The sequence below is a fragment of the Pongo pygmaeus genome, chromosome 21, assembly GCF_028885625.2.
Source record: "Pongo pygmaeus isolate AG05252 chromosome 21, NHGRI_mPonPyg2-v2.0_pri, whole genome shotgun sequence".
In the NCBI taxonomy this organism is placed as follows: Eukaryota; Metazoa; Chordata; class Mammalia; order Primates; family Hominidae; genus Pongo; species Pongo pygmaeus.
In genome coordinates, this window is record NC_072394.2 from 12,285,188 (window position 1) to 12,310,670 (window position 25,483).

General features: G+C 41.2%; 1 protein-coding gene across 5 annotated transcripts in view; it reads left to right on the plus strand.

The window, feature by feature from the left end:
* The first annotated feature begins 1,486 nt into the window (after window positions 1–1,486).
* Window positions 1,487–25,483, plus strand: part of DSTN (destrin, actin depolymerizing factor) — a 39,232-nt gene continuing 15,235 nt past the window's right edge. The window contains exons 1-2 of one of the 5 annotated variants that reach the window (XM_063659392.1): window positions 1,618–1,759; window positions 2,316–2,686. In XM_063659392.1, the coding sequence (XP_063515462.1) occupies window positions 2,684–2,686 (3 nt within the window). In that variant the 5' untranslated portion in view covers window positions 1,618–1,759; window positions 2,316–2,683. Of the gene's footprint in view, window positions 2,687–25,483 lie in introns of all 5 variants that reach the window. The other 4 variants (XM_063659394.1, XM_063659393.1, XM_054467578.2 and 1 more) reach the window with 4 other exon arrangements.

Here is a 25,483-nt window from a genome sequence, read left to right on the forward strand (position 1 = left end):
AGAAGTGGCCGGGTGCTCGGTGTCTCACGCCTGTAATCTCAGCACTTTGGGAGGCCAAGGTGGCCGGATCACCTGAGGTCGGGAGTTCAAGACCAGCCTGACCAACACGGAGAAACCCTATCTCTACTAAAAATACAAAATTAGCCGGATGTGGTGGTGCATGCCTGTAATCCCAGCTACTCGGGAAGGCTGAGGCAGGAGAATCGCTTGAACCCGAGAGGCGGAGATTGCAGTGAGCCGAGATCGCACCATTGCACTCCAGTCTGGGCAACAAGAGTGAAACTCAGTCTCAAAAAAAAAAAAAAAAAGATTTGAGAAGTGATGAACTCTGGGATTACAGAAGGAACTAGGGGGCTGAAGGAGTTGGAAGGGGTAGGGGGCAGGAAAAAAAAAAAAAACAAGGAACTACTATTGATCCTTGGGAAGTGGTAAGAGAAGTCTTCAGATGCGAGGGGTGACAGGAACATTCCAGGCTGAAAAAATAAGCAGGCCCATGATCAAGGTAGTTAGAACTAGTAAGAGGTGTTCTGGAATGAGAAGTTTCGCCTGGGAGGGGCAGTGGGCACTTACGAAGATACGCGAGATAGGGCAGAAAAAGTAGGCTGAGGCCAGAGGCAGACGGGCCAGACTGACCCGCTGAGGATTATGGAGGAAGCCACAGCAAATTTTAAGCAAGAATGTAATAAGACCAGTCTAATGTTTGGACCTAACTCTGGTGGCAGAGTGGAGGACGAAATGCAGGAGAGGCTGGAGCAGGCAGGCAGGCATGTATCCTTAAATAAGCACCATTCACTTTTGTACTAGAAAGGAAGTCTGAATATTAAGAAGTGTACGGGCTACACGGTCCTAGGCAGACAGAAAAGCAGAGGGTTCCAGCTGCAAGAGGATACAGGGGGGTTCCTTCTCAGCTCAGGAGTGTGGTCTCGGACTGGCATCTTCAGCATCACCTAGGAGTTGTTAGAAATGCCCATTCTCAAGCATCATCTTAGAAGCAGTGAGGGAACCTTGGGGATAGGGCACACAAATCTGTCTTTGAACAACTTTTCCAGGTGATTCTGATGCATGCTAAAGTTAAGAACCACTGCTCTAGCCCGCCAAAAATCATGTATCAGGTGGTAAAGGCTTAAAACTGCACAACTTGCTTACTGCCTTTTTTAAAAAGAACGAGGGTAATGAGAAATGGGTTTCTATGTTGAGTGGGGCAGAACAAAAGCCACATACAACCTAGATTTTACGTAGTGCCAGAAAAAAAAATACTGACCATCCTGTCCAAAAGTCTCATTTTTGGAGAATTAACAGTTTTGGTCGAGGCCATGATGTTCTCGGTAACCTAAATTAATTTATAAAATTCTTTCTGTTCCCTTTATTTCCAACAAAAACACCCGCAGCAGAAACTCTGGGATTCATCTGGGCCCTCTGAAAACCGTGTTTCCGACGCAACCGCCCAGTAGAAAAACACAATTCCAAATTAAAAACCCGGAGAACTGAGTGGCGGGGCTGGCGCCACCGTCCCGGGACAGAGCGGCCTTTCCCAGCCACACCCCTGCGCGCCGCCGGCCTCCTTCCCCGGCAGTTCCCAAAGATAAATAAATCCTCCTTGTTTTTCCAGACCTGAAATTAACGGTGACTCACAGAGCACTCTGCATGGCCACGGTCGCCTCGGGAAGGAGGAAAAATGTGCAGATTTCCCCTCACGCGAGGGCAGGACAAGCCAGACTGGGCCAATCAGGGGAGGTCGGCGGGAATCGCACCAAAGTAGGTAAAAAAATGCGGGAGGCGTCCCCGCTGCCGCGGCCCGCGACTCCGCTCCCGTGGGTGCTCCCCAAGTGCGTTCCCCCTCCTCGGGCCCTGCCCTCCCCTCCCCACCCCCAACATCTCTCTCCTTCCACCACTGTGTCCCTCTCCCTCACCTCTCCCACATCCCCCTCCTCTCCCCACTCTGTCCCCTCTCCTTCACCTCTCCCCTTCCCTCCCCCCACTAGTGCCCCCTTGCCCCTCCCCCACATCCCCCTCCTCTCCCCACTCTGTCCCCTCTCCCCTCCCCTCTCCATCCCCCTCCTCCCCCAACTATGTGCCCCTCGCCTCTCCCCTCCAAATCGCCCTCCTTCCCACAGTGTGTCCCCCTCTCCCCTGGCTCTCCCCTCCTTTTTCCCCTCCACGGCCCCGCCCCGCACCCAGCGGCAGGCACACCTGGCCAGGTGGCTGCCTCCCCGCGCGGGCCATTCCTGCACAGTGGGTGGGGCGTCAGGTGGCCCCGCCGAGGAGGCGAAGGAAGGCCACCCCTCCCCCATCATCTTTTGCCCGCCCCTCGCCAGCAGGAGCCAGCCCAGTCCGCCTTCTAGCCTTCTGCAGACGAGAGAGGACGCACCCCCACCCCTAAACACTTTCTGGTGAGGGGGACTCTGCCCCGCGGCCTTAAGCAGATGAGGGAAGCTCCCCTCCGAGAGTCTGGATAGCCGCCCGGCGGGGTGTTGCCGGGCCGGCTGGTTGCGTAGCAACGGCGGGCGGTGCGTGACGTGCGCAGCCGCGTTCCGTCCCGAGGCGCGCCCGCCCCGGGGTAGGCTCGCGCCGCCGCGTCAGCTCCCCGCTGGATTTCTCGGTCCCGCAGCCGTGAGGAGGACGCTCTGCAGACTCGCTGCCCGCCGGCTCCCTCCCCCGCGTCCCTGCGACCGCCGCGGCGAAGATGGTGAGTGGGAGGGAGGCCGAGGCGTGGGCCGAGGCGGCCGGGAGCAGTGTGTCTCTGGGGCGCCGCGGAGTCGGGGCTAAGGGGGTGAGCCGTGCCTCAGCCCGGGGAGGGACCCGGTCTGGCTGCAGTCTCCGGGCCGCGGGTGGGAGGGGTCTCTGGGCCTCCGTCGCCCGCCGTCCTGGTTGGGCCCCCGCGCCCCGGGGTGGATCCGCGGCCGTTGCGCAGCTCCCAGCTGGGGTGAGGCCGCCGCCCTGAGCGTGGCCTCTGCGGGTGCCTCCAGACCCGGCCTTGCAACAACTGGCCGGGGTCGAGCGCCCCCACCCGCTCTGTGAAATCCATCCGGGGGTCTGCACACCGAGGCCGGGGAGTGGGGGGCGGGGGGCGTCGGAATCCGGCCACCGTCCTGGTTGGCGTGGGTTTCCCCAGAGCTGGCGCTGAGGCGCTTGGTGACTTGTGCGCGTTCCAGCCCTTGAAGTCTATCCATCTCAATAAGGAAGATAAAGCGTTTATGGAACAGTCCTAGAGCACGGAATGATCGCTAACGAGCAGGATCCTGGCATGATTTAGAACGAGGTGGCCTTGCAGCTCCTTTGTTTTTTTCTTTTTATCTGGCAATCGGCTTCCAGCAGCACTCTCGTCGTGCTTGTCAAGCTTGGCAGTGTCTATTTTAACCCTTCCCTGCCCGATCTATCCGTGTATGGTTAGAATTTTTTTTCTGACCTGTAGACAGTTGCACTCTGCCAGAACTTGGTGCTCAAGGTGTGGGCATGATGTTGGGATGCTGATACAACCAAATTTAAGAGCTTTAAAAACCGTTAAAATACTGGAGTCACCAAAAAGTAAACAGGTGCTCATTAGTATATTCTATATGATGGACATTTTGCTTAATTTACATATTTTCCCCCTTTACACTGTCACTCTAATTAGCTATTTAAAAACGTATTCTCAACTGAACTATCAGATGGAACATTTTGTCATTTTCGTTAGTCTGCACACACTGTTACCATTTTTGGTCAGTGATTTGCAGGCATAGCCTTACCAGACTTTGCTAGAAATATTACACTGTAATTGCATCTGTCTGTCTAGAAGCGGTTGGTACCAGCTTATCTGCATACAAACTGTTTTCACTGTATAACAGTTTTGGTTTTCTTAAGTTATTGCAACTTTGGTGAACATGCAGGCAGCCCCTTAGTGAAAGAAAAGATCAACTGGTAGTTTCTTGATGACTGTAGATATGTATGTAATAGGGATTTGATACTGTTCAGTCTTTGGTTCTTCTTTGGTTTAATGCTGTAAGCTACAAAGTATCAGCATCTTGAGTCTTCTTAATATCTAATTATTAAAAATTTAATAACATTTTAAATGTAGATGCTACTTTATACTAAAAGACTTAATCTAGGGGCTTTGAGTTATGGTACGCTTAAGACCATTCACTCTGTGAAAGTGCTTTGAAGCTGACTAGGCTCTGCTCTAGAGACTTCTGATTTGACATTATACTTTTTTATTGAGTGGCTAATACAGACTTTATTTTTCTGTTTGAAAATAAGAGACCAAACATTTTATCTTTAGTTAAATACTGAAGTTAAATGCTTAGTTTTAGTTAAAGCTTAACTAAATTCAAGGAAAGAAGAGTCTGTTATATTTCCTGGTTCTTGTGAGGAGTGGGAGAAATAAAAATTAGAAATGAGCGATTTCCAAATACGCTTCAAAATTGTTGGCTTTAGGGAGATCAAGAAGACCTTACAAGTTACTCTTAGAGTTCAGATTATAGACCCCCCATTTTTAAAGGTTATTTTTGTTTTTAGCCTTATGAGCGCAGGAGCATCTTTGTTTAGTTCAGTGATTAGAGAATATTGTGGGTATTATCCCAGAGTCTAGCACTTTCCTTTTAGCTCTTTTGGTTAGATGCTTGGTTCCAAGTTTCTTTTAAGATTAAATTTTAACTACCGATGGGTTTGTTCTAAATTAGCAGAATCACTTCCTTGTACTCATTAAGTCTTTTAGAAGCACCTGAAATAAAGCAGTTTGAAACCAGCTGGGCACTTCAGGATGAGATTAGATGTTTTCAGATGTCTCCCCCAACAAAAAACAAACAACGTCTGCCTCCACATGAACCACAATTACAGACCCCAAACAAAACGTGTGTGTGTGTGTACTGGGTGTGCCAGCCTCCTTATACAGAGATTGTTTAGTAGCCCATCATCAAGTTACTAGGGTTATTTGCTCAGTAGTTCTACTGGATATAGATTGAGACATCACACCTAGACTTGCCTAGCTCCTCTTGTAACCAAAGAGTATCTTTTATGCTTCTTGGAAAGTAAGAGTGTAGTCTTGCCCCTGAAGTAGAGTTAAAAGGTTTGCACGATAATCTAACCCTTAACCTTATGCTAATCTGAACTGTGGTCTCACAGACTGAACTAATTGGCGCAGTATTCAAGTATTCTAATACTTGGTGATTAGCAAAAACACTACAACCCAGTGAAATAGGTTGGGCATGTATTCACATGCCTATTTAACATATGAGAAAACAGATTGTAAAGGATTAATTGACTTGAGACAAATCACCTTTTCCAACTCCAAGTTTTAAAATAATAATTTTGAAACATTTTAAGCAGAAAAGTACACAGAATAAGAGATCCTTTTGTACAGGAAAAAAAGGGCTATCTTATTGCCATATTTCAGGTTTTTATGTTATCATTACAGCTAAATATGCATCATCTTCCTCATCCCACTCCCATCCCTCCCTAGAGTTATAACCATTCCTGTGTCAAAGACATAATATTTGTCTGGTTAAGGAGATGATTTTATTCAGGCTATTGCAATTAGGAGAGCATTCCTGATTGCCTTATTTGAAAATATGCAACAGGCCAGTTCTTTGCAGTTACCTGTTTCCCAGAACACAAAACGATGGGGTGGATTAACCATCACTGCTTTCTGAGAACACAGAGCTCAGGTAAAGTTCACAGTAGTCACCTGAAATTGATATTCATTGATAGTTCCATACTTTTAGCTACTTAATCATTCATATGTATTGCCTTGATGTGCTTTTAAAACTTACGTAAATACTGTGCTTCATGTATCCTTTTGCAGCTCTGTGAGAAAAAATTAAACTTTGTGGGGTGGGTTTTTTTTTTTTTGCCGGGGAGGGCAGCTTTTGGATTTATTTGTAGCTTTGGTTCTTCAACTGCTGAATTGTGTTCTTTTGTATGATTGTGCAAGTTTATCCATTCCCCTGTTGATAGACATTCAGCCATTTCCTAATTTTTTGCATTTTTTTGGTCTATTTAAAGTTTTTATAATAGGCAATTTCCATGTCATGTATTGCTATATATTACTTCTCTAGCCCCAGTGTGTATCTCTCCATGGTATATATCTAGAAGCGGAAGCCCTGGATTGGAGCATACATATTTTCTACTCTACTACTGGTTCGTTCTGGTTGTATCTCATCATCAACAGCTTGTTTTTACATTGCCTTTCACCACTTAATAAGAGACTTGAAACCTTTACCAGTCTGATGGTTGTGAAATGGTTTCTCATTATTTTATTTTGCATTTCTCTGATTACTAGTGAGCTGACTCTTTTCATATGTTTATTGCATCTTAGGTTTTTACACGCATGCTGCATCCTGCAAACCTAGCCATTCTGTAAATACTTATCATCTTCACCTAAGCTTATTTGCAGAGCCGTAAAGTAAATGTAGCAGTAAAAAAAATAAAAATAAAATAAAATAAATAAAAATCAGCTGGACACAGTAGCGCATACCTGTCATCTCAGCACGTTGGGAGGTTGAGGCAGGAGGATTGCTTGAAGCCAGGCGTTAGAGACCAGCCTGGGCAGTATAGTGAGATCTCGTCTGAACATAAAAATTAACTGGGCATGCTGGCATGTGCCTATACTCCTGGCTATTCGGGAGGCTGAGGTGGGAGGATTGCTTGAGCCTGAGTGTTAGAGGCTTCTGTGAACTATGATTGTACTACTGCACTCCAGCCTGGCCACAGCGGGAGACCCTGTCTCAAAAAAACAAGAACATGATTATCAATACCAGAACCTTATACTGAGGAGTAATATTTCTCTCTTCTGGCACATAAATTTCTTTCCAGGCCCCTTACCCAGCTAATTACCAGAAGTTCAATACTCTGTCTTAATTCTACCCACCTGCCATTTTTAGTGACTTAGGACAGAGTTCTTTCCTTCTTTGCCAAGGGCTGTGGAGATTAACATTCTTCACTTTACACTTACCCCTCTCTTCCCTGGCAGTTACTCTAGCCAAAACGTAAAAACACACACAGTAGATATATGGGAACAGTGCACTTTGGGCTGAAATTTGCTGTGTACCTAAAACTTCTCTAAAAAATTAAAAGTCTATAGCTGGGCATGGTGGCACATGCCTGTAATCCCAGCTACTCAGGAGGCTGAGGCAGGAGAATCACTTAAACCTGGGAGGCGGAGGTTGCAGTGAGCTAAGATCGCACCATTGCACTCCAGCCTGGGTGACAGAGCGAGACTCCATCTCAAAAAAAAAAAAGAAAATTAAAAGTCTGAAAAACAAACATGCAAAACAAGTAAACATGACTGACTTTCCTTCTTTTCTTTCTCCTTTCCTTTCCTTTCTTTTTTCTTTCTTTTCTTTTTCTTTTTTTTTTTGAGACAGACTCTCTTGCAGCCACCCAGGCTGGAGCTCACTGCAGCCTTGATCTCCTGGGCTCAAATGATCCTCCCACCTCAGCCTGTGGAGTAGCTGGGACTACAGATGTGCACCACCACACCCAGCTAACTTTTTAAAATTTTTTGTAGAAATGAGATTTTGCTACCTTGCCCAGACTGGTCTCAAACAATCTTCCCGCTTTGGCCTCCTAAAGTGTTGGGATTACAGGCATGAGCCGTCGTGCCTAGCGACTATTTTTTATAAATAGAATTTGTTTAAATCAAAATTGTGTTTAACTTATTATACAGGAAGACTTCAAATTTTTGAGTTTTTATGTTAATGTAACTTTATATTTTCTTTCAGTAATACTTTGAGATGAAGCACACTATATTTGAAATTTGAAAAAAAAACTTGCAAGTCTTGAAAAACTGAATTTAACATATAAATGCATTGATTTTGTCCACAGAACAACACTCTAGTCTCTGAGTAACTAGAGCTAGTCTCTTTGTTGTACTGTCATTTGCATATGTAAACCACAGAGCATAATAAATAAGTAGAATATTGTGAAAGCATTATTTATTTATTTTTTTTTTTGGAGGCAGGGTCTCATTCTGTTACCTAGGCTGGAGTGCAGGGGAGTGAACACAACTCACTGCATCGTCCACCCTCAGGCTCAGTCAGTCCTCTGCCTCAGCCTCCTGAGTAGCTGGAACTATAGGCACGCACAACCACTCCCAGCTAAGCTTTGTATTTTAAAAGCTTTACATATATAAAGATGGGATTTATAAATATAAATTTATATATAAAGACGGGGTTTATAAAGATGGGGTTTCACCATGTTGCCCAGGCTGGTCTTGAACTCCTGGGCTCAAGTGATCCACCCACTTTGGCCTCCCAAAGTGCTGGGATTACAGGCATGAGCCACTGCACCCAGCCGTGAAAGTATCTTGAGCTTAATTCCCTTGTGGCATAACATTTCTGTCTAGATTGTCCATGAAAGTCATACACAAAGATTTACACCTAACACTTCAGCAATATTGTAACCACAACTTTTCTTCTATTCATGCCTCCTTTCACTGATGTTAGAAGTGAGAAGTTTTCACTTGGAATTGTGCTTCTGAATTACCTCCTGCTCATTTTTCTTGAAATTTTACAATTGGGAGAGGCATAGACTTACACAAATAAACATCGGGTTTATTCGTCTCCGTAATACTTTGGGCCAAAATGTTATTTTCATCATTGAATCTGCTGTACTAAGACCCCCATTGAGTTGAATATTTAGAGTGATTCTTAGCTCCAAGATTAGTCTTCTAGTAGCTGATACTGTAATGCTTACATGCTGCCAACACTATTCCATGTTTTGCTTTGTTATGTTTTACGTACATTTTTTGTTTGGAGGTTCTAGCGGGGGAGCGCAGCTGCTCATATAACCTTGGCCAAAGACCAGTTCTCCTCTATCAGGACTGGTCATCCTCTTTGACGAGTGCATAGCTTTGAGAGGGACACACATGGAGTGGTGAGGGAGGAAGGGGACACTTGCCTAGCCAGCCAGATCAGCCGAATCAACCCTGGTGATCAATGGGGTGACAGATGTTGCAGCCAGATCGCGCTCACATCCTACGTAGATTTTTTAAAAGGAATTGATTTCAGTACAAAATACAATTAAAGTTTTAAAATTAACAATGTAATCTCTAGTTGAAGGTGTGAAAAGACTGAGAACGTCTGTTGCAGCAAGGCATAGATGAGTGCTTGAAAGATAGAAATGTAAGTTCATACTACACCTGGAAGGTCATTTGTCATTGTGTTTGTGCTTTTGGATCACATCAAAGGAAGATTGTTTACTCCTTTGAACATTTTTACATTACTTCATAGGTTGTTATTTCTGTTTGCCTCATCACAGAAAAGCAAAGATGAATTTCCTACCCTTGTTTTTATCTTGGCTTGCCTTCAGAAAATAGCTTGTAAATGTAATTAGTGTTTATTTTAAAATGGTTTCACAACTTTTCTGTTGCTGTTTTCATGTACAGGTGGAGCATCCCTAATCTAAAAATCCAAAATTCTCTAAAATCCCAAACTTTTTGAACACCAACATATTGCCACAAGTGGAAAATTCTACATCTCACCTCATGTGACAAGTCAAGTCAAAATGCAGACAAAACTTTCACACACAGAATTATTTAAAATATCATATAAAATAATTTTCAGGCTATGGGTATAAAGTGTATATGAAACAAATGAATTTTGTGTTTGGACTTGGGTCCTGTTCCCAAGCTATCTCATTATGTATATGCAAATATTCCAAAATTTGAAAATATCTGAAATCTGAAATGGTTGGTACCGGAAGGTACTTAACCTGTAGTAATAGAACTAACGCTAAAGCACAGCATGGGCAAATACAGGTAAGGCTTCTCCAACTTGAGCTGGAGCAATCTTTGAAGTCAGTTGTTGAAGCTCAGGAGTTTTTAGGAATTCTCAAATCATTGTAAGAATCTGCAGCCTGACCAACATGGAGAAACACCGTCTCTACTAAAAATACAAAATTAGCCAGGCGTGGTGGCAGGCGCATGTAGTCCCAGCTACTTGAGAGGTTGAGGCAGGAGAATTGCTTGAAACTGGGAGGCGGAGGTTGTGGTGAACTGAGATCGCGCCACTGCACTCCAGCCTGGGCAACAAAGCAAGACCCTGTCTCAAAAAAAAAAAAAATCTTTAGAGGAATACTCTAGTTATAAGAATATTTCATCTCTAGGCCAGTGTTGTCAAATGCAAAGAAAATACAAGCTATGTATATACTTTTAACTTTTCTAGTAATATTTTTAATCAGTATAAAAATTGAGAAATTTTACATATAAATTGTTTGAAATCCAGTATATATTTTACACTGAAAGCACGTATCAATTCAGATGCTAAATTTTCATTGGAAATATTTGATCTGTATTTAGATATGATAAAATTTACATTTGAAAAAGTAGATTCATATACTTAAGTTGCTCCAGACCTACTTACAAGTTTTCCAGTAATGGATAAGAATAAATTTTTAGAATTTAAGTTCATTAAAATTAAATGAAAATACAGTTCCTCAGTCACACTAGCAACATTTAAAGGACTCATTAAGTCACATGTGGCTAGTGGCCACTTTATTGGACCAACCTAAGACTTTGTGAGTTAGCCTGTTTAATTTGTAATGGGAAGTTAGTATGCGTACCAACTAAATTCTCTGCATTTCTGCACATGTCCAAGAAACGATGCTGAGATAGCATACAAATTTCTTTATAGGACTTAAGATGTTTTATGAAACTAGACTATTGAGCTCTTTTAAGATGGGGATCGTACATTCCAGTAGCAAGATACCACTCTCATAGTAGGCCCACATAGATGTTACTGAATGAACATGAATGAGTGAATGGAAGAGGGTATCCTTAATTATGACAAAGGACAGGTTCCCATGGAGGTGGATTCCTTCAATTTTTATACCTTCTATTCCCACATACCTTTTTTAATGCAATGGAAATTAGATTTTAAGTATTGAATTAATTGAATAGTACCTCCCCTTTGTATACTGCATGACGATTTACTTTGAGTCTTAAAAGTAAAAATCCTTCAAGATAGTTAAGGCAGTTATTAGAGTAATACCTTTAAAGTGATTGTGGCATATTGAAAGTCCTCAATAAATGCCAGTTTCCTTTCTTTCCTTAAAAATGAAACCGTGGAATTTGATGCTCATTGAGGCATCCTGAACCATGTAAGAGCACTCAAAAGCCTAACAAATGAAAGAGCAAGAAGTGGCCGGGCGCGGTGGCTCACGCCTGTTATCCCAGCACTTCGGGAGGCCAAGGTGGGTGGGTCGCTTGAGGTCAGGAGTTCGAGACCAGCCTGACCAGTGTGGTGAAATCCTTCCTCTACTAAAAATACAAAATTAGCTGGGTGTGGTGGCGCATGCCTGTAAGCCCAGCTACTTGGGAGGCTGAGGCAGGAGAATCACTTGGACCTGGGAGGTGGAGGTTGCAGTGAGCCAAGATCCTGCCATTGCACTCCAGCCTGGACAACAAGAGCAAAACTCCATCTCAAAAAAAAAAAAAAAGCAAGAAGTAATGCTGTCTTACATAACTTACAAGTATTTACCTTATCTCATTCAACCCTTATAGCAACGCATTGAGATAGATATTATTTGTGTTAAACTATACTGCCACATTAAAAGCATGTGCTCAGTGTCTGGCTGCTGGGTTTTTTAAAATCTTGACTCTGCCACTTGCACTAACTGTATGACCTTTGGTAAGTTCCTGACGCATTCTGTGCCTCAATTTCACCATTCTTCCAAGTGGGAATAATAATAGTACCTACCACCACAACAGTATGAATGATGCATGTAACTAATTTAAAGCAGTGGCACAGGCCAGGTGTGGAGGCTCATGCCTGTAAACCTAGCACATTGGGAGGCCAAAGCAGGCAGATCGCTTGAGCTTACGAGTTCGAGACCAGCCTGAGCAACATGACAAAACCCAATCTCTACATAAAATACCAAAAAAAAAAAAAAAAAAGGAAAGCTGGGTGTGGCAGTGCATGCCTGTGGTCCCAGCTACTTGGGAGGCTGAGGTGAGAGGATTGCTTGAGCCCAGGAGCTTCAGGCTACGGTGAACCAAGATTGCACCACTGCCCCTCAGCCTGGACGACAGAGCAAGACCCTGATCCCCCCAAAAAAAAGCAGTGGCACGTAGTAAAGTGCTTATCAGTTTATCAGTGTTAGCTAAAATAAATAGTGGCAACCTTAGATCTAATTAGGTTAATAGTCTTTTGTTATTACTTGCTATCCAAGTGGAAGAAGCCAGAATCATTTATTTAACTCATTAGAAAGGGATTCCTGCCTGACTAATCAAAAGGCAGTTTATCCTTCAAGGGTCAGCTCTAGGAAGACCTGCCTGACGTGACACCTCCCTCTTGTCATCATGTCTCATACAGAATCACTCATTTCCTGGGCTGTCAGTGCATGGAGAGCTTGCTGCTGGTGCAGCATTAATCATATGTAGTATTCTTTCTTATATCTGTTATTTCTACCCAACTGAATATATCTTTAGAATAGTTCAAAGTTTTATTCATCTTTATATCCCGTATTCATCTTTATATTCTAATGACACCAGTGTGTGCCTCAGTAGTTGTAGAGCAAATGAAAAGAGTTGGAGGAGTGCATTAGAATGTGTTTCAATAGTTTTACTATTTCTTTAATATTATTTTACTTGGAATCATTATATATAATCAACTTTTTAATTTGAATTTTCAGGTGACTTGATTCTTGATGTAAAAATATCATTTTACACTCTTAGTTATATTTTTCCTGGAGTAGTTAATGGAGAACTAAACAGTTTTGCATTGTCCTCAATGTTTAGAATAACAATCATTTATTCAACAAATATTTGAGAGATTTTTGTATGTCAAGAGCTGGTCCAAGCACTAGGGAAACAAGTTCTTTCCTCATGGAAGTTAGAATCTAATATGGAGGAAGAGACAGAAAAGACAAGATCATTTCAGCTGGTGATAAGTAGTATGGAGAAAATAAGGTAATCAATAGGGAGTACTAAGGCCAGGCATGGTGACTCACACTTGTAATCCAGCACTTTGGGAGGCTGAGGTGGATGGATCACCTGAGGTCAGGAGTTTGAGACCAGCCTGGCCAACATGGTGAAACCCTGTCTCTACTAAAAATACAAAAATTAGCCAGGCGTGATGTCGCGCGCCTGTAATCCCAGCTACTCTGGGAGGCTGAGGCAGGAGAATCACTTGAACCTGGGAGGCAGAGGTTGCAGTGAGCCGAGATCGCACCCTTGCACTCCTTCCTGGGGGACCAGAGTGAAACTCCGTCTCAAAAGGAAAAAAAAACGGAAAGTACTAGAAGAGTTGGGCTATTTTAGCTAGAATTTAGAGAAGGCCTCTTTTGAGGTAGGACTTACATGGCAATAATGAGCTAGCTATGTGAAGAGCATTTAGGGCAGAAGGAACTCTTAAGTAGAAGGGCCTGTAGAAGAGAATGAGCTTGACATTTGCCAGGGACAGAAAAAAGGCTTGTGTGGTTAGCATTCAGTCAACAAAGGGGAAATAAGTAGGAAATAGATTATAGGCAAGAACTAGACCAGAAAGGCCGTTAGGTCAAAGGTGAGGAATTTGAATTTTATTCTGATGGCACCAGGAAGCCACTGGGTGTGTGATGGTGGGGAGGTGTTAAGTAGTGTAGTGGAGCGAGATATGATTTATCCCTGTGGTTGATGTGTAGAGACATACAAATGGGGACAAAGACCGATTAAGAAACTATTGCTGGCTGGGTATGGTGACCCATGCTTGTAATCCCAGTGCTTTGGGAGGCCGGGGTGAGAGGATCACTTGAGGCCAGGAGTTAAAGACTACCCTGGGCAACATAGAGAGACCCCCTCTCTACCAAAAAATAAAACATAAATAACCAGGCGTGGTGGCACGTACCTGTAGTCCTAGCTACTTACGAAGCTGAAGCAGGAAGATTACTTGACCCCAGGAGGTCGAGGCTATGGTGAGCTAAGTTCGCACCGTTGCCCTCCAGCCTGGGTGACAAAGCGAGACCCTGTCCGTAAACAGACAAACAACAACACAATCAACTATTGCTTTATTCAGACGGTAGATGGTGGTAGCTTGAATTAAAATTTGTTAATAATGAGAGGTGGTAAGATTGGATATATATTTTGGGGGTAGAGCTGGAAGGACTTAATGATAATTTGGATGTGTGGCATAAGGGAAAGAAGACTATCAAAGATAGCTCGTAAGGCTTAGACCTGATCTACCAGATATTTGATGGTGTCACTATGCTTGAGGTCCTATAAAAGAAGCTAAAACAAAATAGTTTAGCAAAAATTGAGGTTCTTAGAATTTTGAGGAATAAAAAAATTGATTCAAAAGTTTTATAAATCTTTAAAATACCATAATTTCATAGTTGATTATATAAAAATAGTGTATGTTCATTGTAGAACATTAAGAAAAATTTAGCTGTAATGACAGTTCCAACCAAAGTATTAACATTTGGGACATTTTCTTTTAAGCCGTTTAATATATATTCTCATTTTTTCAAGAAGTAATTATTAGCTACCTTCTAGGAACCTGGCACTGTTGTTGTAGGCTCTAGAGATTCAATAATATACAAGAAAAAGTCCCTGTCTCTATGAAGTATACATTCTTTTTTTTTTTGAGACTGAGTCTCACCCTGTTGCCCAGGCTGGAGTGCAATAGCTTGATCTTGGCTCACTGCGACCTCCGCCTCCTAGGTTCAAGCGATTCTCCTGCTTCAGTCTCTTGACTACTGGGATTGCAGGTGTGTGCCACCACACCTGGCTAATTTTTTATATCTTTAGTAGAGATGGGTTTTCAACCATGTTGGCCAGGCTGATCTTGAACTCCTGACCTCATGATCTGCCTGCCTCAGCCTCCCAAAGTGCTGGGATTACAGGTGTGAACCACCGCACCTGGCCCTGAAGTATACATTCTAATGGGAGAGACAGTTAAGAAATAAGTAAACAAATAAGATAATTACAGATTTTATACGTATTATGATGAAAATAAGGGAGTGAGAGAGTGACTATCTGGAGACTGCCAATATAGATTTTTCTCACACACTTGAGTTAATCTATAAAGGATAAAACTGTATTTCCCATTTCCCAGTGTGACATGAGTGCCAGGATAATTCAGTTGGGGGGAGAATAGTGTTTTCAACAAATGGTGCCGGGACAATTGGATATCCGCATGCAAAAGAACGTATTTGGATCCCTGCTTCATACTGTGTGTTGTATTTAACTTAAAATGGATCATAAATCTAAATGTGAGCACTAAAGCTGTGAACTCCTGGAAGAACACATAGGTATAAATCTCTGTGAACTTGTGTTAGGCAATTTTTGTTGGTAGTTTTCCTGGCCTTTCTAGGCAATGACACCAAGAACACAAGTGACAAAAATAGATAAATTGGACTTCATTGTATTAAAAAATGTTCATCAAAGAACACCATCAAGGAAATGAAAACACAACCCACAGAATAGGAAAAGATGTTTGCAAATCATATACCTGACAAGGAGCTTGTGTGTAGAATATATTAAAGGACTTACAACTCAACAATAAAAAACACATTCATTTGGGCAAAGGATTTGAATAGCTGTTTCTCTAAAGATGTGCAAATGACTAATAAGCCAATGGAAAAAAATGCAGAACATCATTAGCCATTAGGGAAATGCAGATCAAAACCACAATGATATACTGCTTCGTACCTGCTAAGACAGCTATAATGAAAAGATTATTGTAGCAAATGTTGGCCAGGCTATGAAGTTGGAGCCCCATACATTGCTGGTGGGAATGTAAAATGGCACAGTAATTTTGGAAAATAGTTTGGCAGTGCTTGAAAAAATTAAACTTGGGAGCTACTGTATGACTCAGCAGTTTTACTCCTACCTACATATCCAAGCAAAATGAAAATGTATGTCCACACAAAAACTTGTACACAAATGTGCATAGCAGTATTATTCATAGTTGCCAAAAGTGATAATAACCCAGTGTTCATCAGTTGATGGATAAATGTAGTATATCCATACAAGGGAAGGGAATATTATTTGGCAATAAAAAGAAATGAAATACTGATATATGCTACAACGTGGATGAACATTGAAAATATGCTAAGTGAAAGAAGCCAGTCCCAAAAGATGACATATTGTGTGATTCCATTTATACAAAATGTCCAGAATACACAGATCCATAGAGACAGAAAGTACATTAGTGGTTAGCAAGGGCTGGGGTGGGTGGGAGTGGGAATGAGGAATGACTGCTAATGGGTTTGGAGTTTCTTTTTTTTTTTTTTTGAGACAAGGTCTCTGTCACCCAGGTTGGAGTGCAGTGGCATGAGCATAGCTCACTGCAGCTTCTGCCACCCTGGCTCAAGCGATCCTCCCACCTCAGCCTCCTGAATAGCTGGAACTACAGGCCCATACCACCATCCGTGGCAATTTTAAAAAGTTTTTTTTCAAGATGAGGTTTCACTATTTTGCCGAGGTTGGTCTCGAACTCCTGGACTCAAGTGATCCTCCTGCCTCAACTTCCCAAAGTGCTGAGATTACAGGCATGAGCCATTACACCCAGCCCAGGGTTTCTTTTTGTGGTGTTCAAAATGGTCTAAGATTAGGAAGTGGTGGTGGTGGATGCACAACTTTGTGACTATACTGAAAACCCACTGAATTTACTACACTTTAAACGGGTAAATTTCATGGTATATAAAATATATCTGTAAAAACTACTTAAATTGTTTAATAATATCATGCATGTACATCACCCTCATGTTAAATTTATTTTTATAAGAAATACTCTGTCATCTTGTGCATAAATCTTGCATTTCTTCAAAAGAGAGTCCTAGGTATGAAATCACTGAATCAAAAAGGTATGTGTATTTCTAATATAAAAAAATATGCTTACCTGCAGGGCACAGTGGCTCACGCCTGTAATCCCTGCACTTTGGGAGGCTGAAGCAGGCGGATCACCTGAGGTTGGGAGTTCGAGACCAGCCTGACCAACATAGAGAAACCCTGTCTCTACTAAAAATACAAAAAAATTAGCCGGGCGTGTTGCCACATGCCTGTAATCCCAGCTACTCGGGAGGCTGAGGCAGGAGAATCGCTTGAACCCAGGAGGCAGAAGTTGCAGTGAGCCGAGGTCACGCCATTGCACTCCAGCCTGGGCAACAAGAACGAAACTCCGTCTCAAAAAAAAAAAAAAAAAAAAAAAAAAAAAAATCAGTTATAATCTCACTTTTAGAGATACAATTGTGGAACTTCTTTTTCTAATGTACTGTTTTTCATGATTGAGATTATACTGTACACGTAACTTTATATCCAGCTTCTTCATTCACTGAAAGTAAGTCATAAGTATTTCCCACATGCTATTAAAAACTTTGCATAAACATTATTTTAACAGCTGCATCAGGAACTATCCTGTGGATATACTATCATTTACTTTGCAGTTCTCCTGTTTTTATTTATTTGGGCTGTCTGTTTTTTTAGTATTATGTAGATTATTTTCCTAGAATAAATTCCTAGAAGTGAGGTTACTGGGTTAAAGGGTCAATGGGTATGGATTATTGTAAGGCTCTATGATATAAATGGCCAAATTGCTTTCTAAAAGGTATTAATGAGTAATAAATAGGGTTGCCTGTGGTGGAAGACAAATCTGGAAAAGTAGGTTGGTTTAGACAATAAAGGGCTTTTTATGCTCTGTTAATAAATAAGGACTTTATCTTGTGGGTGCTTGGGAATTGTTAAAGACTTAATGTTGGGAGTGATAGGAGATTTTGAGAGTAAATGAGAGGGAATAGATTTGAAATACACATTTAAGGAGGAATTGGCAGGGCTTAGAAAACTAGGTGTGACTGGGAAACAGGTAGATAGTTAACCAGCAATATCAAATCTGTTTCATATTCATTGATTTGCTAGTTAACCATCCAGAGAGAACTGAGACAGCTTGTTAAACCAAGGAGAAATTTTTCACATTTAGCTTATTGTTTGGTTAATATGCTGTTTCTCAAAGAGTAGAATACTAAAAGTATTCTTCACCTTGAAATAAAAATTAGATATATAATTTAGTATAATTTACATAAAGTGAAATTCACCCTTTCTGGTGTAAGTTCTGGAAGTTTTGACACATATATATGTACACACACATATATACACACACACATATATACACACACACATATATATACACACACATATATAGTTGTGTAACTACAGCCACAGTCAAAATATAGAATAATTCCTTCACACAAAAAAATTCCTCATTAATCCCTCCTCCTATCCCCAGCAACCACTGATCTGTTTTTTGTCTCTATAGTTTTACCTTTGCCATGTAAATGGAACTGTACATTGATAGACTTTGAGTCTAGCTTCTTTTCACTTAGCGTAAGGCATTTGTGCCTCAGCAATTCTATTTTATTGCTGAATTTTCTTCCATTCCCCAGTGGAGAGGTATATTTTATTTTATTATTTATTTATGTATTTATTTTTCTGGGTTAAGGAGCAGAAAGTTTAATAGACAAAGAAGAAGAGAGAGAGAGAGAAAGCTTCCTTATTCTGAGAAAACAGGTCGCCCAAGAGAGGGTGTCCCTGGAGAGGTATATTTTAATTTTTTCTTGTCTCAGTGAAGGATGGGGCAGAATATTAGAAGGATTTTTTTCCTCTTTCTAATGCTCATAAGTCCTTGAAACAGTCATTTTCTCTACCTTAGATAAAACTAATAGATAGAACTTACTATTGCACACTTGATAGACTACAGTATAGTATAAACATAACCTTTATATGCACAAGGAAACCAAAAAATTTGTGTGACTTGCTTTATTGCTATGGTCTAGAATTGAACTTGCAGTGTCTCCAAGGTATGCCTGTATATACTAGGAAAAGGGACATATTTTAGGACAAAACCTATGGCTTGCCTCATAGGCCCCAGTTTCATCATTGCAGATTTTGATTTATAGCTGCAGGTGAAGGTTGTGCCTAGGAGAATGGTAGGTGGTATTGTAATTGAATCTTACCGTGTTAAGAGAACTGTTACCCTTCTCTTTGCTGTTGGTATGGCTTTGCTGTTTAACCACTTAATAGTCATGTGGAGAAAGAAGAGATACATGTTAAATTCTTAGGTTTGTTTTTAATTCGTAGTTTTGATTATCAGAGAACAAATGGAAATTACTGTTTCAAATCAGTCTTAAGCTGTCTGGTTTCTTTATCCATAACATTCTGTTACCCAAAGATTTCAATAAAAATTGGCCACATTGGTAACCAGAAGGAGTCGAAGAAGCTCTAACCAGATTTTCTGGTTAGTGTAAGAGTCTTTGCTTAGTGCATGGAAGGCCTTACGTGTGTTGTTTTAATCAGTCCTCTTGAGTTAGCAGTATGATAATTCACATTTTACAGATGATGAAGCTGAGGATTAAAGAAGTTAGCTGACTTGCCCAAGTTACAAGATTTTAGTAAGTCTGATTCAACCCTGTGGTACACTTTCTCCTCTGGTTAAAAAGGTCTTCTAAGGTTAAATGTTCCAAATTCTGTTTTTGAGAAGAACACAGCCAGTTTAAAAATATATATATATTCAGTATTTGACTTGCTCAATTTTCCCAGTTAATTGTAAAATCAGAAAGAGCCATGTGTGTAGTATTGTTACGTACAATGAAGTTATCTTTATTGCTGTTATATAAACCTTATATTTTAAATCCATTACTTCACTTCTTCCCCAATAACTAGGCTTTTGTTTCTCAAGGAATAAAAAAAAAAAACTCTTGTTATGCCATGTCTAAGAATTAAGGTCTTTGCTTAAAGTCAAGTCCTTTTTATTTTTTTGAGACAGGGTCTTGCTCTGTTGCCCAGGCTGGAGTGCAGTGGTCTGATCTTGGCTCACTGCATTCTCCACCTCCTGGGCCCAAGTGATCCTCCCTCATCACCTGAGTAGCTGGGACTACAGGCATGTGCCACCACACCTGGTTAAGTCAGGCCCTCTTGTATGAAACTTTATGATGATCCTTCATTTTGGTTGTTTTGACTCTTTCCAAATTAACACTCAGAATAGGTACTTTAAAAAAAAAAAAGAGTTTATCTGAATTTCTGCCAAGATTTCTTCCTTGCCTTCAGAAATAGTTAACCATAGTTAATTGTAGTAAACCAGAATTGAAGTCTTTACCCTTGGAGGCATTATTCTTTTTTTTTTCTTTTTTTTGGTCTTTGAATGACTTTGATATTAGAGGCATTAGTCTGTCATTGTGTACGTGATAACTGAGTTTCCTGATGACAGCAGGCATCAATCAAGCTAAATAATATATTGTTTTCTGAGGCAGAAAACTATGAAATATGGTCAATAAATTTGTTTACTCCAGACATACTACTTTGGTATTGAGAGTTAATTTTATGTGTTACTTTATATCAAACTATTTAAAATAAAATTTTAAATTTCTTCCGCTTTATTAGCCACACATCAAGTATTCAGTAGCCACACTTGGTAATGATTACCATATTAGACAGTGCAGAAAAGGGACATCTTCACCTTATGTAAAATGCTGATTTACTGAGCACGAGACCAGTACATAATGTACTGTTCCCTACTTGCTTTTTTTCTCTTGCACAGTATATGACCATACCCTCCTCCTTTCCCCACCAGCCACGTTTCCCCTTTAAATATTGAAGACCTCAAAATCATCTTTGCAGAAAGGCATAGGCCACAGACTGTTTCTGTGCTTCTGGGTTCTTTTCTTCTAGGAATGTCCTAAACCTTGGCAAAATAAATTTCTAACTTGATTGAGACCTCAGATACTTTTGGTTTACAGAATTCACCTATGTCCTGGAATCCCCTGTTTGACTTATCCCACCTTTCTAGACTTAACCAATGTACACTTTACCTCTATTGATTGATGTCTGTTTGTAACTTCTGCCCCCACTAAAATGTGTAAAATCAGTCTGTCACACAACCACCTTGGGCACATGTTCTCAGGACTGTCTAAGGCTATGTCATCAGCATGTCCTTAACCTTGGCAAAATAAACTCTAAATTGAGGGGAATAAAAAGGAACATTTGGCCGGGCACGGTTGCTCCCGCCTGTAATCCCAGCACTTTGGGAGGCCGAGGCGGGCGGATCACAAGGTCAGGAGATCGAGACCATCCTGGCTAACATGGTGAAACCCCGTCTCTACTAAAAATACAAAAAAAATTAGCTGGGCATGGTGGCGGGTGCCTGTAGTCCCAGCTACTTGGGAGGCTGAGGCAGGAGAATGGCATGAACCCAGGAGGCGGAGCTTGCAGTGAGCCGAGATCGCGCCACTGCACTCCAGCCTGGGCAACAGAGCGAGACTCTGTCTCAAAAAAAAAAAAAAAAGGAATATTTGTATCATCACAGAAAGTTCTGTTGGACAGCACGGCTCTCTAGAACAGTGGGACGAAGGATTTAGTAAGGCATGACTTCAAGATGGTGGTGGTGGTGGGGAGAGTGTTTTAGCACTCATTTACATATGGTCACCTGTATCCTCTTTTTCAGTGTGGTGACTAGTCCAGAACTACTGTTTACCCTCTCCAGAGAATAAACTCCAGAATTCCAGGGGTAAGGGGCTGGCAGCAGGATGGCGTTCAGGAGGGAGTCTAGGGATCTCTGCTTCTCAGACCCATTTCACTCATTCTTCCTTATTTGAACTTCCATATTTCTTCTCTTCTTGTCCTGGTGGATTTATGTTCTTTTTCTTTTTAATCCCATTTTTATACTTTAAGTAGAGTTTTGGTAGGGAGATGTATATATTCAACCCCCAACCCTTCCTTCCCCTACTTTTTTTTTTGAGGCAGTCTTGCTCTGTCGCCCAGGCTGGAGTGCAGTGGTGTGATCTCTGCTCACTGCAACCTTCGCCTCCCAGGTTCAAGTGATTCTCCTGCCTCAGCCTTCTAAATAGCTGGGATTACAGGCACACACCACCTTCCCCGGCTAGTTCTTGTATTTTTAGTAGACACGGGGTTTCACCATGTTAGCCAGGCTGCTCTGCTGACCTCAGGTGATCTGCCTACCTCAGGCTTCCAGAGTTTTGGGATTACAGGCGTGAACCGCAGCGTCCAGCCAAGTTCCACATCTTAATATAGGACCTGTGAGGCCCTGAACACTTGTGTGAAGCAGAAATGTGCTGAAGAACTTGTCACTCTCATTTTATTTATTGTCTCAGCATTATTGTTCAGAGGCATCAGTTACAGCAGCCAAAAGCCCAAATATTTTGTCATTAGTCATTCTGTTTCTATTGGCCCTTGTGCAAGGCATGGTATAAATAAAGTAGAATCATGAACCCAGTTTTTAACTCCCTAACTCCTTTGAGAAGTTGGTAGAAGTAGGTAGATTAAGACACTGATGACATTTTTGCCAGTTTGAAAATTTGTGTATTGAAAATTTGAGTATTTGTCTGCAGTATCCTACATTCAAATATTTCAGACTTTACCTTAGAAAAATTTTTTTAATTAATAATTTTCTTAGGTAGTTAAAATAGCTTTCATCCTGTTTTCTCTATTAATAATAAGGATCATGTGAAGTTTAGTTGGCATTAATTATGTAGCCAAGGTCAGGTGTCTGTCTTGAGTTTAGTAGTACGGAAAAAGACCACCATTTCTGATTTTTTTTGGTTTAGGAGGGACCGCTGTAAGCTATCATTGCATTTAGCTTTTTGGACTGGTTCAGTTGTTTACAAAAATCAAATTAGAAAAATTTAATGCTTACGTTTCAAAGGTTATTATCCTTATGCTAGAATTGAGAGAATTGTTATTTTAAGTTGTGCTCTGTCCTTTGCAACTGTAAAATACCCAGTGTTCCATATTCTTTGTAACATTTACTTCCCTCTGTGAGTGAGTAGTAACATTTTTAAAGAAGCTTACACTGAGTGATTCTTAAGTATACAGGCAGGGCCTCAGATGTATTGATTTAATCTCTGAAACATTATTTCACAAAAGCTGTGCCAGAGGAGACTCAGATAGGTTTGAGAACAAGTTAAAAACTGGTAGTCAAGCGAGATAAAATGCAGTGAAGTATATTTTTAACAGCTACTTTTTGACATGGGGGTGGAGCTCTAAGAGCAACTGTTCTCCAGTGGTCGCTGGTACATGGAGAAACTGAAGTTGTGGATAACATGTCTTTTTAAGGTAATCACAAAGCTCTTGTTATGATAGCAGTCTATTTTTGCTCTCAAGATTTTCCTTCCCATTTGTGCAGCAAACTTGGTGCTATGTTCAGAGTATCCTTTAATGGTCTTTATTGTTAAAACTGTGTACTTGAATATCAGTAACTCTTAGAAAATTTTTTAAGTAAAAACAATTTGATTTTGCTTTTTTAAAAATAAAGTTTAGGTTTCTTGACAAATGAGCAATTAAATCTAATAACCTAACATTTTAGAGAAATACTAGGGCTGGGCATGGTGGCTCACACCTGTAATCCCAGCACTTTGGGAACCTGAGGCAGGAGGATCACTTGAGGCCAGGAGTTCGAGACCAGCCTGGGCAACATAACGAGACCCTGTTTCTACAAAAAAATTAAAAAATTAGCCAGTTGTGGTGGTGTTTGCCTGTAGTCCCAGCTACTCTGGATGCTGAGGTAAGAGGATCGCTTGAGCCCAGGAGATTGAGGCTGCAGTGAGCCATGATTGTGCCTCTGCACTCCAGCTAGGGCAACAGAGCAAGACCCTGTCCCCCTTCCCAAAAAAAAAAAAAAAAAAACCACGGAAATACTAAAAGAATGGGACTGATGGGAAAGGCTCTTTTAGGTAAAAAGATAATAAATACTGTAAAGCAGATAATTCTGTATATTGGTGTTACAGCCACTTTTGTTTTAATATTCACCATGATGTTGCTTTGTGATAACAAATCATCCAAAATTAATACAAGAACTCTGAACTATTATCATAGATAAACTATTATTTAGTATAATTGGCTTTTTTTGGGGGGGGGGGGGCAATCCTGTATATTTTATTTTATTTGAAAGACTATTTCCAGAAAGGGCCCATAGGCTTTGCCAGGAGTCCGTGGCACACCCAAAAAATGCTTTGACTTTGGACCTATTAATATTGGTAAAATAAAGTACTCTTATCACTACTGCTTCATTATAAAAATTTTGCCTGTAGGCAAAGAAGCCCATATAGCAATGAGCTACGATTTTATTCTATTTCATGAAATTTCAGAGCAATCTTAGTGATCATCACCTGAAGCTTAGTGTAAATACAGACTCTCAGACTCTACCCCAGATATTCTGAATCAGAATCTTTAAAATCTGCAGGTGATTCCTGTGCACATTAAAGTTAGATAGTAACTGATCTAGTCCACTCCCCTAAGTACAGTTAAAGGAACAAATTTAATTCAGAGATAATGACTTGCCTAAGGTGACATAGCTAGTTAGAAGAATGGGGATGGATTGTTACTCTCATGATTTTAGTGCTTTAAGATATCTCCTTTTTGTCTCTGAGATGGTAATAAATTGCAGTTACTTTAATCATTATCTTCTTTCCATCTACTAATCTTTACCCCAGATTTTCACTTCACCCACTAGAGGCAAAGACGTAACAGAGTTACCAGCTTATTGAGAGGAGATACACAGGCACTACGGGAATGGAGTTTAGAAGAAGGTCAGAGCCCTGGGCAGTGTTGGGCCAGGCTTTAGGGTTAGTATTCCATGCTCTCTCAGTCTGCCTCATGGTTTTAGTTTTACTGTATAAAAATCATTATCAAGAACCTAGGGACTACAGCCAGGCATGGTGGCTCATGCCTGTAATCCCAGCACTTTGGGAGGCCAAGGCAGGGAGATGACTTGAGCCCAGGAGTTCGAGACCAGTCTGGGCAACATGGCAAAACCCCATCTTTATAAAAAAATACAAAAATTAGCTGGGTGTGGTGGCATGCACCTCTAGTCCCAGCTATTCAGGAGGCTGAGGTGGGAGGATTGCTTGAGCCCAGGAGGTCAGGGCTCCTGCAGTGAGCCATGATCACATTACTGCACTCCAGCCTGGGTGACACAGAGAGACCTTGTCTCAAAAAATGAAAAATAAAAAAATAAAAAAGAATCTAGGAACCGGTTATTCAATCTTTATTTCTTTTATCTCAGTTTTAATATTCACCATGTCTCAAGGATGTGGTAAGTAAACCATGGTATAATAAATTTAAGTATATTCACTAAATCTAACATATACTATACCTTGTGGGTTTTTTATTATTTTTGCAGGCAGAATTTAGTATATAGTGTTACTAGTCATGAAGAGCCATACTACTATAATATCAAAGCCACCACAGTGGAGAAATTAAGGAAAGTGAGCATTTGACATTATTAATTAGCCTCCTGATCACCATATGACTCCTTCCTTTCCACTTCCCCTCTCCCAGTCCAGTGATTGTCAACTACAATTGATTGCACCTATGCAGTGTCAGCACCCATCACTTCCTCCTTAGTACTGCTGCCACTACCCTAGTGAAGGCCTTTTGCACCTCTTGCCTTAGTTGCTGAATTAGCCTTTTAGCTGGAGTGCCTACTATAATTCTCTTCCTCTTCTTGTTCTCTTATGCATGGCTTCATGTATTTTCCCAAATCACAACTCTGTTCCTCTTACTCTTTTTAAAAATATCCAGTCTCCAAACCCC